Genomic DNA, 12861 nt, shown 5'->3' with positions numbered 1-12861 from the left:
ATAGTCATTTTATTGGTAAAGAAGATGACATAATTAGGCTATAAATCAGGAACAAGGGTAATGTCTAAAACACTAGGGTTTAGATCAAAAGAAGTAATGCTGTTTGAATCTTCAAATGTGAAATGGCCCCAATACAAAATGCATACATGTAGATATTATTCATCCATTTGAAAGTAAAGCCAATTAATTTTGGTAGAGTTTATCTTCCAAGTAGATGTCCAAAGCATATCTTTTTAATCAATTAAGAAATAAAAGTATGCAATATACCATATATACTCGAATATAAGCCGAGTTTTTCAGCCCTTTTTTCAGGCTGAAAAACCTCCCCTCGGCTTATATTTGGGTGAGGGTCCTGGCGGGAGTGTGTGGGGCTGAAAGAAGAGCCCTTTCCCCATGCCTTCCCATCAGGATCCTCACCTCTCCTCCTCCCTTGTCCCCGTGCGCCCTTCCCTCCACTGAGCCCGGAGGAGAACAAGGCCATGGACAAGCCCCACGACCACAGCTCCCTCCTCCGTCGAGAAAACATTGCGTGGAACGAGGGAAGAGGAGGGAAAGGCAAGCCTTCCTTGGTCTCAGAGGAGGAGGAAGCCCAAGCAGCAGGCTTTTCCGTGGCCTTGTTCTCTTTCTCCCTCATCCCATGTGCGGTCGCGTTGGAGGGGGGCAGCAGTAGGAGGAGGCAGAAAAGCCATGCATGGGGCGAGGGGAAAGGGAAAGGCACGTGCCTCTCCCCTTCCTCTCTCACCCCCCACGTGCCTTCCTCAGTGGCGGAGGCAGGAAAGGCCCACAAGGGAGAAGAGAAAGGTGTGCACCTTTCCCTCCTCCCATGCCCTGCACACCTTTACCACCGCTGCCGAGGAAGGCACGTGCGGAGCGAGAAAGGAAGGGGAGAGGTGTGTGCCTTTCCCTTCCCCTCGCCCCATGCGTGGCTTTTCTGTCTCATCCCGCCACTGCCCCCACTACCGTGGCCGCGCAAGGGACAAGGGAAAAGGAGAGCAAGGCCACACAAAACACTGCCGCTGGGGCTCCCTCCTCCTCTGCTGCCACCGCTGAGGGAAGCTCACACACTGCAAGGGGGGAGGGGGAGAGGGAAAGACAGAAAGGACTAAATGGCCTTGGGGTCTCTTACAATCTTCTTCATTAGTGTTGTTGTCATTATTACTACTACTCTTATTGAAACAGGGTGGCCATCTGTCAAGGGTGCTTTGATTGTGCTTCTGCTGCATGAAGGTAGAAGGGGGATGGACTAGATGGCCCTTGGGGTCTCTTTCCAAATCTATTAGTATTAGTTTTGTTGTTGTTGTTGTTGTTGTTATTGAGGCTGGGTGGCCATCTGTCAAGGGTGCTTTGATTGTGCTTCAGCTGCATGAAGACAGAAGGGGATTGGACTAAATGGTCTTTAGAGGTCCCTTCCAACACTATTATTATTATTAAGGATGGATTGCCATCTCTTGGGAGTGCTGTATAACAACAACAACAACAACAACAACAACAACAACAACAACAACAACTTTATTTTTATACCCCGCCACTATCTCCCTGAAGGGACTCGAGGCAGCATAAAAGGGGACAATCCCAAAAATACAGATTCAAACACACACAATAAAAATAAAAATAAAATGAACAACAAACATCAGAAAAAAATCACAATCACAATACACATTTTTATTGTGCTTTCCCTGCATGAAGTAGAATGAAGGGGGTTGAACTAGATGGCTTTTAGAGGTCCCTTCCAACTCTAGGATTCTATGAAAGGAGTCTTAGTCTATCACAAGCAGAGCATGATCCAACAAGTGTGATGCTGTAGCTGAAAAGGCCAATGCCATTCTAGGCTGCATCAATAGGAGAAACCTCACAGAAGGCGAAAGGGAACTAATATGATACTTTACCTTGGGTGTTTTTTTTTAATTTTCTTTTAATGATAATTATTTAATGCAACTGTTTATTTTAACTTATTGTACAATGTTTAGTATTGCCTTTTTTGTTTAGAATTTGTATGGTTTTCTGTTTATATAGGCATTGAATGTTTGCCTGTTACTATGTTGGAAGCTGCCCTGAGTCCCCATGTGGAGATAGGGTGGGATACAAATGAAGTTTTATTATTATTATAAAATTATTGTTGATACCATATTGTTTTTGTTGACTCTTCTTTTCCACTTACAGAGCTAGCTTACCATTTTTCTTTGAAATATGGTAAATATTCAAAAACATTTCACCTACTGATGCCTCGATTAATGTAATTTATTGATATCTAATTTTAGCTTTGAAATTGACCAGTTGTGGCTGCATTTCTCACCCTTGGCTTATACTCGAGTCAATAAGATTTCCCAGTTGTTTGTGGTAAAATTAGGTGCCTCGGCTTACATTTGGGTCGGCTTATACTCAAGTATATACGGTAATTATTCAAAGATTCACAGCTAAAACTACACTAACTCACCTTGCTACAATAAAAATTGAAATTATTTACTCATAACTGTAGACTACAGAATTCCATATTAGATGAATTGATACTGTACAGATGTCATTAAAGGATCTATTCAGTTTTAATGATCAGTGGAAACAGCGAAAGGTCATCTGGGCACAATCCAACCTATTTAGAAGAGAGGCTGGCTAGCAACCAAATGCTGTTTTATCTGATTAAATGGATCAAGGCAGCCGAAAACCACTAAGGAAAATATCCATGTTGATTTTTCCCCATTATCCAAAGGTTTGTTTTGGAGGTCTGGATACAACAAAAAGAACTCTTTTCAGAAACAGAACACAGGATTCAGTGTTTTGTGTTTCTTTCAATGACAAGCCCACTCCGGGAAAAATAATGCTGTGAACCTACAGCGAAGGGTGGAAAAAATGATGAAAAGAAAAGAGCAATGTCATTTAACTGTAGGCTTCTTTGTATATCAGTTAACTTGAAGATAGTAGTCACTTAACTGTACTTTGCATTTGTTAATGCAGCCAAGAACCTGGCCCATAGTTGAAAGAGAATTTAAAGGAGAATCAAGCAACAAGCATTGGCTGTCTGTGCCTGTCCATTTGCAAGGTGTAATTACATGTGTAAATAATATCACTATCCGTCCTTCGGGTAAGAAGATTTGGGAGGGGTGTTTAATTCACTTATAAGGACACAGTAACCCATGACTGACCTAAGAAAGGTATATTACTAAAATAGCTAGGGATTCCCCTTATCATATTTATAGGATGTAACAAAACCCAATAAGACTGTTGATCCAGATAATAGCTGCCAATTTTCATATCCCAGATTATGTAACTATACAGTGCTGTTTTGTTGGATGACCTCTGTCACACAACAAGGAATTCAGGGAGAACTGGGATTGCTTTATGAGGCACAGAGAAAAATCTAATTAATAATATCAGAATTCAGCTTTCAATTTACACATTTATAAGTAGGCTGTATGGAGGCCAAACCTTTTTCTATGGTTTTGATTTTTTCCCCAAATATATATTCAATCCCAATGAAATGCAGAATTTGATAACCAGGGATTTGTGGTTATCACAAATGACGTGTAAGATGAAGACGATGCAACTGATTAATTAGGAGAATAAGGAAGAGGGAGTCTGTCTAATACTCATTTTAACAGATAATGTTTTTACATAGAGATCTACACACAACACTGCGTTAATTGTAACGATATCCTTTTTTTTGGGGAAGTTAATTATTGGCATATAGAGGGGGGTGATCTATCATAACCATGATACAATGGCAGTGGTAACTACAGATTCCCAATATCAAGTCTCCTTGCTTCCTACAATGTTTTTCTGAACCGGAACTTGACATCCCTTCAATTACAATATGCTTTCAAACAGAGCACTGCCTCTGTCAAGTAGGGCATATGGTGACTGTATTCCTATATCACATGGGCTGCCAAGTTATTTTGCACCCAAGGCAGAACAAAACAAGCAAAGGTTTTTTCCCTTAGAAAATTGTCATGACCAAACAAAGGTTTGGTTGCCAGGCTTTGTCATAGTGAGAAAAAGACATTGGTTTCTCACAGTCACAGTGAAAAAATGACATCATAATCAGGTTTTTATCATCACATACATACATGAAAGGAGTTCACTTCATCACATGGGTTGTGCTGGCACGGTAGTGCCAGGAGATTTGATTTTCTTTTTCTTGCACTGCTAGTTTGTATGACTTTATTTAGCCACACATTTTGCAATCAGGTAGCTTCCCTAGGTTGTAGTCATAGGGCCAGCAACCTGGCAATCATCGTTAGAGTCTTTAGACCTGCCCCTTTTACCAAGGTTTTGAAGGCAAAGGAGGACTTTTGTTCAGTCTCACTGTTTGAAGCCTAACAGCAGGACGTGTGGGATTCTCTTTCCCACCTGCACAAAGGCTTCACTTCTCACAGCTCTGCTGGGGGGAGTAAAAGAATAGTTCCACAGCTTTTGCTGGGGGAATACATCCAGCCTTTGCTGGGGCATAAGGACAGTTCCTACAGCCTTCGTGGAGTAGATCTAAAAGACACCCATCAGCTTGGCAGATCTACAGCAAATCTTGTCCAGTAAGGGACCACTCGGGCTATCCATAAAGTAGCTTGGAGCCGGGAGTAGGGGCCTCACGCCAACAAGGTAAAGAAAGATTGCCCAAGGAGGGGTCAGAAGATTTCCCTAAGGAAGAAAGGTTTACCAGCAGTTGCCTGCCCTTGATGGCAGATTGAGGAAGCTACCCGTTTTCCAAGGTTATATAGCATTTAATTCATTTGTTTGAAGATTTAAGCCCAAATAAAGAACTTAGTTGAACTTATTTTGAGCCTCAATAGAACTTTGTGTTGGGAAATCTAAGGGGACCTTCAGCTGAGGCATCCCAGTATCCCGTTGGGCATACAGAAGGCATGTCCTGTAAACAGACATTATTTCAGGCTCAGCATGCGACAGCACATGGGTCCTTGCAAGTATCGTAGGACGCATGTAGAACACTTCATCTATGGAGCTCCATGCCACCCATCACATGATGGACACTCACTTCCAGCAAGGTTCCGTAGATCAACTGTGGTGCAAGTGTCCTACAACATGTGATGGGGAAGTGTCACTGCAAGCAAAGCGGGGTGTGGGGCAACAGGATTGCGCCACTGCCCTGTGGATTCACCACAGAGGTTGGCAAATCCCCCCACTCCCTCTCAATGTGATGAGTTCCCAAGATGTTGTCATTCTCCAACTGTGGAAAGTCTTGTTGTTGACACTAATAGTGATCTCATTTCAGTGTGAAGTTAAAATATCCCTGTTCTATCAGGCCTTTAAAACTCAGTGATCATAGTTACATTCAGCTGTAGATTTCTATTTTCTGTTTTATCCTACTGATGTTTTTATAAATTGATCTTTTCTTTTAAAAAAATCTATGTTTAAATTCTGAGATCTCTAAATAGAAGGAAGAAGTATAAATACCCTTATAAATAAATAAAATAAAACTGTGCCTAGTACTGATGGGATGCCAAGTTATTTTGGCAGTCAAGGCTGAAGATCTCAATTTCCCTAAGAGTGAAAATGCAACAATAATACATTCAATAAACAACAACTTGCTGTGCTTTTATGATGCGCAAAACCAGTTGCCTGAGGCACCAGTTACTTCTTTTTGTCTAATGCTGGATCTGTCTTCTACTGGAACTACTTTAGCCAATGCACAATTTAGTTATAGCACTGTCTCAAACAGGCCCATGTTCAACTACTTTACATCCAGAACTAAGTGATTCGATTCTAGTAAAAGGTTTCTGGTCTTAAGACATGCCACAATTTGGAAAAAAAAGTAAAATATTAGACTGCTTCTTTAGTAGATTGAAAGCATATAGACAAAAGCTGATATATACAGACCAGGAGTTAAGATAGGAGTAATAGTGGAAGAGACAACAGAATTCACCTACATATAATGTGTTGGCCATGTCCTATGTTCTAAATGTATATTCTATTCTGAGTTTGTAAGATCTGAGCAGACCTGAGCAGGGCTACTGATGGAAAGATGACTTAGACCAGCGGTTCTCAACCTATGGGTCCCCAGGTGTTTTGGACTACAACTCCCAGAAATCCAAGCCAGTTTACCAGCTGTTAAGATTTCAGGGGACCCATAGGTTGAGAACCACTGACTTAGACAGACAAATGGACAAACATATGTCAAATCTGAAGAACTGGTTAGAAGTTTGAAGAACTGATTAACCATGTCATCACACTGGCGCAGTGGTTCCCAACCTTTGGTCCGCCAGGTGTTTTGGACTTCAGCTCCCACAATTCCTAACAGCTGGTGAGATGGCTGGGATTTCTGGGAGTGGAAGTCCAAAACACCTGGAGGACCAAAAGTTGGGAACCACAGCACTAGAGCATGGCTCTACTTTAAATCTAGTTTCTGCCAATTGCAGAATTCTGGGCTAGTGGTTTTGGGAAGAGTGTTTAAACTGCTCGGCCAGATAGGCCCTGGACCTAACTAAACTGCAAACCCCAAAATTCTGCAGGAGGAAGAAACTTCAATTTCTAAATGAGTTCATATATTTTATGGAAAGATAGATGCTACTATCTGCCACTGCTTTTAAATGATTACAATTTCATCATGTGTAGTTGTCTTCTTGCCCTTTTATGTAGTAGCATTATGGCAGAATGGTGCCAGCTGCTAATAGGGCCTCCATGTACTTCAACTCCCAGTTCATTATTGAACACGTTGAGTAAAGTGCAGCCTTTTAAGCTGCCTGCAATTCTAGGTCTAATTTTGTGCTTCCAAAGGTCTAAAACAACAACCCAGGTTCTGAAACATTTGTGAATGGAGTTTGCTTTTTTCATTATTTTTTTTTTTTTGCCTCAAACTTGTACTGGGAGATGTGAGACCAGTTCTGTCACATTTTTTTGGCAAGGCCATTTGAGGTTCAGAAGAAGCCTTTGAAGCAAAAAAAGAAAAAGAAAAAGAAAAAAGAGGTGCAGTAGAGATGACTTCTCATTCTGTTGTTAAAAGAGGTTCTCTAGGACCTAAAATAGTTTGTAGAAGGCAAAAAGTGGCAAAATTATCTGACACATGCTGTGAAGTGTTGGGGGTAAACAGAAGGAGGGGAGGGAGGGAGAGCGGAAGGGGAAGGGGAAGGGGAGGGAAAGGGTGCAGCAAGTGGTTGTGACCTTCTACAGTCTCCTGGGGTTTTCACACCCAATTTGCCTGCCCCTGTTACAGAATATGCTTGAACTACTGCCTTCCTTTTTTCTTCCATAATGAAATAGAACGCGATTGTCCTGCTTCTTGGGATGGCCCACGAGGTCTCTTCCAACACTATGATTCTATGATTTAATATGGATCAATTCTCTAGTGGGGTGAGGCTTCAGAATAGATTTTTTGTACTATATATTTTCTAAGTAAAATACCAACCATAAATGCTTCCATAGGCAAAACCAAATTTTGAATCCAAATGTCCTATCCATTTATCCTAAATTCAGTGTTGTTCTGGCTGCTGCAACTGATTTATTTTCTATTCACTTTCCATACCACCTAAAAACCTAACTTGGGGGGAATTTTCCAGTCTTACAAAGCTTGGGTTTGGGGGAGGGTGTGTGTAGAGGACCAAAATGATATGAGAAGATTTCCTGTTTGTTATCCTGGATTCCCTGTTCCATAATCAGTTGAATTCTAGACATTATTTTTATATCAATTAAATATCATTTCTGTGAATGCTGCTAATAAAATATCTGCTAAACAAATACATTCTGCTAACAGAATATTACATTTCTATGTCTGCAGTATTATGTTTTTGAAGTACTTATGGCGTAAGCCTAAGGCTACAATCCTATGCAAAGCCCTAAATTTGGCTATTGGCCAGTTGGGAGAGGACTCTGACAGAGTCTGACTGATAAAGGATTTTATCAAAAACTTCAGGAAAAGGAGACAGTCCTCAATGGGACTAGGAATCTCTCTCCTACATATGGAACACTTTTAATAGATGGGAGAAAGATGGGAAATCACATGAGTGGATCTTGTTTTAGAGTTTCATTGAAGGGAGAACAGACATATAACAATTTCCATATAATCTGATTCCACATTACTGATTTTGCTACCTGCTATAGTAGTATCTATATGCTTTCATTATCACTAGTTCGACACAGATAATTCAAAATACATTTCCAGTGTGTTCTCATCCAAACATAGCTAAGCCCTTGATATAGAACTCAATGTTACCTGAACAAGTGTTTAACATTAGTTCTTTAGTCAATTTCCCACAGTTCAGATGAAAACCTTTCAGAGCAACTTGCTTAACAATGGTTCTTAAGTCTATCAAAATATGTTAACATTATTTTAAAGCAAATATTCTGAAGTATATAGTACATGTATAAAACTCGGTTAATAAGAATTTCATTCTCAATACATTGACATAAATCCAAATTCCTTATAATGAAATTGTCAACAATATAACACAAACTCTTTAGTTCATTTGCTAGTAGTCTTTGCCATTACTTCAGAGGACCATTAGCTACTTTTTGCTCTAATGTGAGTTAAGCTCCCCTCTAAAAATATCCTCCAAGTGCTTACTTAATGCCTGATGTTACACTGAAATAGCAAGGGAAACCTCAGACTTCCGCACTTGGGATCACTGAACACCAGGTGCATTGTGTGGGAAGATACACTTTATTTGTAGGAAGCAAAATGTTTCAGACCACACTGCCTTACACCACACTCAAGAACTGATCAATAAAGTAAGTCCTTGGAATGTACACTGAAGATGAAAAAGATGTATATCCAAAAGGGAAATTAAATTTTGGAACAGTGTCTCTTATTTGCATATGGAAATATTACCAGATCTGTAAAGTTTTTTGTAGAGATTAGAAGTGGTGAGGGAAAGTATTTTTGTTGCACTAACAGTAGTCAAAAATGCAAATTACTTCTTTGTCACTCTATTTGTATGGACATTTATAAAACATTATCTAGTCCAAGAATAAACTCATGCATATAATGACATGTTTATATTATACAGTACAACGTTTCCCAATGAAAGCATGCAAACTCTTCCCATGACTCCAAACAGCACTGAAAGCAATTATTCCTTAACTAAACTTTTTATAAACTCTACACTCATAGTACCTTTGCTGTCTCATCAAGTCAGGTCCCCAATGTCACTCAAAAGCAATTACAATAGTCTAAAGTTTGCTTAAGAGTTATTCATACCAGAGAGTATAATTCACTCATTTAACAACTATGATATCTAAATTTGAAAATTTGTAACAGTGTAGAACTAGAAAGCGTATGTTACCCAGGCTGATGGGACTTGCAGGTCAATTGGTTCTCTATTTTGGGGGGATTAGGGGTGATATTTTCTTACCCAAAAGAGCATCTCTCCATGAATCTTTAGGTCGTTGAGCATGACTCTATGGTCACCATTGGGTGTAAGTTGCGTCATGCTGGAGGGCCTAAAGATTTCTCAAGAGTATATATGAAACAAATTTTTGAATAACAAAATCCATAAAAGTTTAATCCCCAAACTTGGGATCAACTGTACCTGCAAGGCCACATGTTTACCACCCTTCCCTAGTCCTAGACAGCTCAACTGAAGGACCATAGGGCTGGGTAATTTAGCAGTCCCTAGTTCCTTTCTATGTGTGGCTGGAGGATTTGTGAAACAACCACAACACAGTGGCAAAGTCAGTCCTCTATTTCATCTTTAGAAATAATCTTCAACAGAGAAGGGCAGTGGGTTAAGGGGAAGATATTTCTAAATTTAACTTTTTTTCTTCACTGCAGGGGAGAATAGAGCAAAGAATTTACAAAAGTATTGTCGAAGGCTTTCATGGCTGGAATCACTGGGTTGTTGTAGGTTTTTCAGGCTATATGGCCATGTTCTAGAAGCATTCTCTCCTGATGTTTCACTGCATCTATGGCAAGCGTCCTCAGAGACTGTGACCTCACAACCTCTGTGGATGCTTGCCATAGATGCAGACAAAACATCAGGAGAGAATGCTTCTAGAACATGGCCATATAGCCCCAAAAACCTACAACAATCCAATTTACAAAAGAATACTTTCCTTTTTTTTCCCTTTCCCATTTGTCCTTCTCCACCTGACCCACCTTCTACTGAGATGTATAAAACATGAGCCATTGTGTGGCCACTTACCTGATTACATGTATTGATATCGATTCCTCCCTTTAGAAATTCCACTACTTTGTCCACATTGCCAGCCCTGGCAGCTCTGAGGAAGCTTGCATTGCTGTCAGACTGTTAAAAATATAAATAAAAAATAAATGAGTATTAATTTCTTCATTAAAAATAAGCAAATCAAATATGAACAAGGAAGAGCATGCACATATATGCTACTGAAGTTTCAAATAATTTCCTATTGGCGTAGGTATTCCTCATTAAAAAGTAAGATATTATTTCTAGATTATTATTTTCATATAACAGAACCATATGTAAAACCCACACATATTTCATTGAATGAGGAGGACTGTTCACATATTCACCTATCCAATATCCACAAAGCAAGATCATGATGCTTATGCTTATTTCGTAGCAGAACAGGATACAAAATGAGTTTACTAATTGGTTACATGCACAATGTACTAAGTTTCTTCTTGGTCAGCACATTCTATGTTCAACTAAATCAAGTAAGACATTTTGCAGTATTTTTTTACAGACAAGATGGATGAATCTCTCTGAAGTGTTCTGTATTTTTAAAAAATCTTTTTTTAGGAAAAAAAAACCTCAGAAAGTTTACAGAGTTGAGGATGTGAAAATATGGAAGGATATTTTGGTTTGCACTTTGGTTCAGAGAATAGGCTTAGCAACTGTGTCCAATATTGTTACATCTCACTATCCTATCTCCAGAGCTTTGTACCTTTGCCAAATGAAGTGAACAAGCTACTCATACAGATTCAACCCTGCCTAATACATGGGGGTCTGGAGGAAAAAATACCCGTCCAGAATGGCAATGCTACCACAAAACAGTCAACCATATCTACATATTTAATGCTTGTATCTGGGCAAATTCTTGTCAGATATAATAGTGCTCTGTGGCTTTGAAATGCAAAAAAAAAAAAGTCATATGTAACATTCTAATTTAAGTGAGAAAGGATGCACAACTCCAAAATATAAAATTTAATAAAAGACTAAAAAAATCTAAAACGTAAACAGGATTGAAAAGACACAAAATTATTATTACTACATTTAATCACAACTTTTATACATTTTTTTCAAAACTTCTGATTATGATCATGTAGACATGCAGTTGCAAAAAGGTTGTTTTTAATGAGTAAATTTAATTAATGTGTTATGTTTTTATGGTGGTTTTATGGTAGTTGTTAGTGTGTGCCTTCTGATTTATGAGAATCCTAATGCAAACCCATCACAGGTTTTATGATCAAGACTTGTTTAGATAAGGGTTGCCACCATTCCTCTGACATGGATAGAGTCTGACTTGTCTAAGGTCAATCAAGAGGTTTCCATGGCTGAGCAGATTCGAATCCTAGTTTCCAGAGTCAGTCCAGTGCTCAAATTACTGTCACCATGCTGACTCTCAGCTGTACCTCAGGAATTGTCAAATGTGGCCCTCAGCTCCTCCAGATTCTACTTTTTCTGGCTATGAAAATGAATTAAACTCTCAGAAGCCTCCAAAAGAGGCAATTCACATTTTAAATATGTATAATGTCTTAAATATTGCTATTTCCAGATACAGTATATATTTTTTCAATTGTGGAAGTATTATGTCCCATAAGAGTGTCACGGGGCTGGAAATTGCCCCCAGACCCACCCACAACAGTCTCCCATTCTGAGAAAAAAATATGCTTTCTGGGATCTTTGGTTGCCTCCACATTATACATCCAAGCTGCTTAAGACAGAAATCACACACATCCATTTCCAGAAAAGTTTTATCCTCATTGTGAGCTTTTGGGGCGGGTCTGACTGACAGATTATGACTTGTCCAATGTCACCCAGTGATCTTCATGACTGGGAATTTTAAACCCGAACCTTCCTTGTCTTGAACGAATCCTCTAGCCAGTTAACATAATTAGCTTTCTCTCTATATTTATTTGTTTATGGTTTTCCATATCTGCTTTGAAGCATGGTGACTAGGCAGCTGTGATCTAGCTGTCTGAGTATGGGAAGACAAGAGCCATCCTACGGTTCTGACAAACAGTAAAGTTCTGTTCAGGAAGCTAAAGGTCAATTCAAAAAGGAGAAGAAACCTCTCATAGTTTGTTAAAAGGGATTGTGTTCCTTTGATACAAAAGGACAAAGAAGCAGGGGCCTAAGGAGGCATGGGAATGCAACACAAGCAGTTGAGGAGAATGGAAGAGCTGAATCATGGGAGTCAAAAGTGACAGTAAGAAGAAGAAGAAGAAGACCAAAGCATACAGTAAGCTGTGGTATTTTTACCTAAGGGAGTGATAGGTAGGGAAAACAGAAGCATAATTGGAGCCAACAGCTGAAGGTAAGATTAACCAATGAGAAAGGACACCAGGTTGTAGTGAGGATAAGATGAAGAAGACGAGGGGAGCCAAATACACAGACCAGAACTTACTGGAGAAAAAGCAGGATACATATACAGTAAATGTAGCTAATATATACATGATAAATGAATAGATGATTATGCTATTACATAGCCCTCAGCTGTCACAGAGCAGCCTGGGAATTCATGCCTAATAATTTGCCCTTCCATTTTCACCTTCTCTTAAAAAGTCCTGGATTTAGATTCTCCCTTCCTATGCTTTCCTCTCCCAAAGAGCTGTCTCCAAGGACTTCAAAGCTAGCTTCACAGTAAACAATTACGTTCATTTCACGCAGTTGCTTCCCTGTTCACCCCCATCCATGAGGAGAATAGCAGTAGTCATTATGATGAGCCTGTGTGACTCCAATTGCTTTTTTCAGTTAAGTGGAATTGATAAACCCAACTACCTAC

The 12861-nt window shown here is 39.5% G+C and overlaps 1 protein-coding gene across 18 annotated transcripts in view; it reads right to left on the bottom strand.

The window, feature by feature from the left end:
• ANK2 (ankyrin 2) overlaps positions 1-12861 on the bottom strand; it is a 358785-nt gene that overhangs the window by 132543 nt on the left and 213381 nt on the right. For all 18 annotated transcript variants that reach the window (XM_067468650.1, XM_067468652.1, XM_067468651.1 and 15 more), the window contains one exon: positions 10080-10181. In XM_067468650.1, the coding sequence (XP_067324751.1) occupies positions 10080-10181 (102 nt within the window). The remainder of the gene's footprint in view (positions 1-10079; positions 10182-12861) is intronic.

Source organism: Anolis sagrei, chromosome 5 (genome assembly GCF_037176765.1).
Source record: "Anolis sagrei isolate rAnoSag1 chromosome 5, rAnoSag1.mat, whole genome shotgun sequence".
Lineage (NCBI taxonomy): Eukaryota > Metazoa > Chordata > Lepidosauria > Squamata > Dactyloidae > Anolis > Anolis sagrei.
The sequence above is the reverse complement of the archived record's forward strand: the minus strand, read 5'-3'. Positions and strand labels throughout refer to the sequence as shown.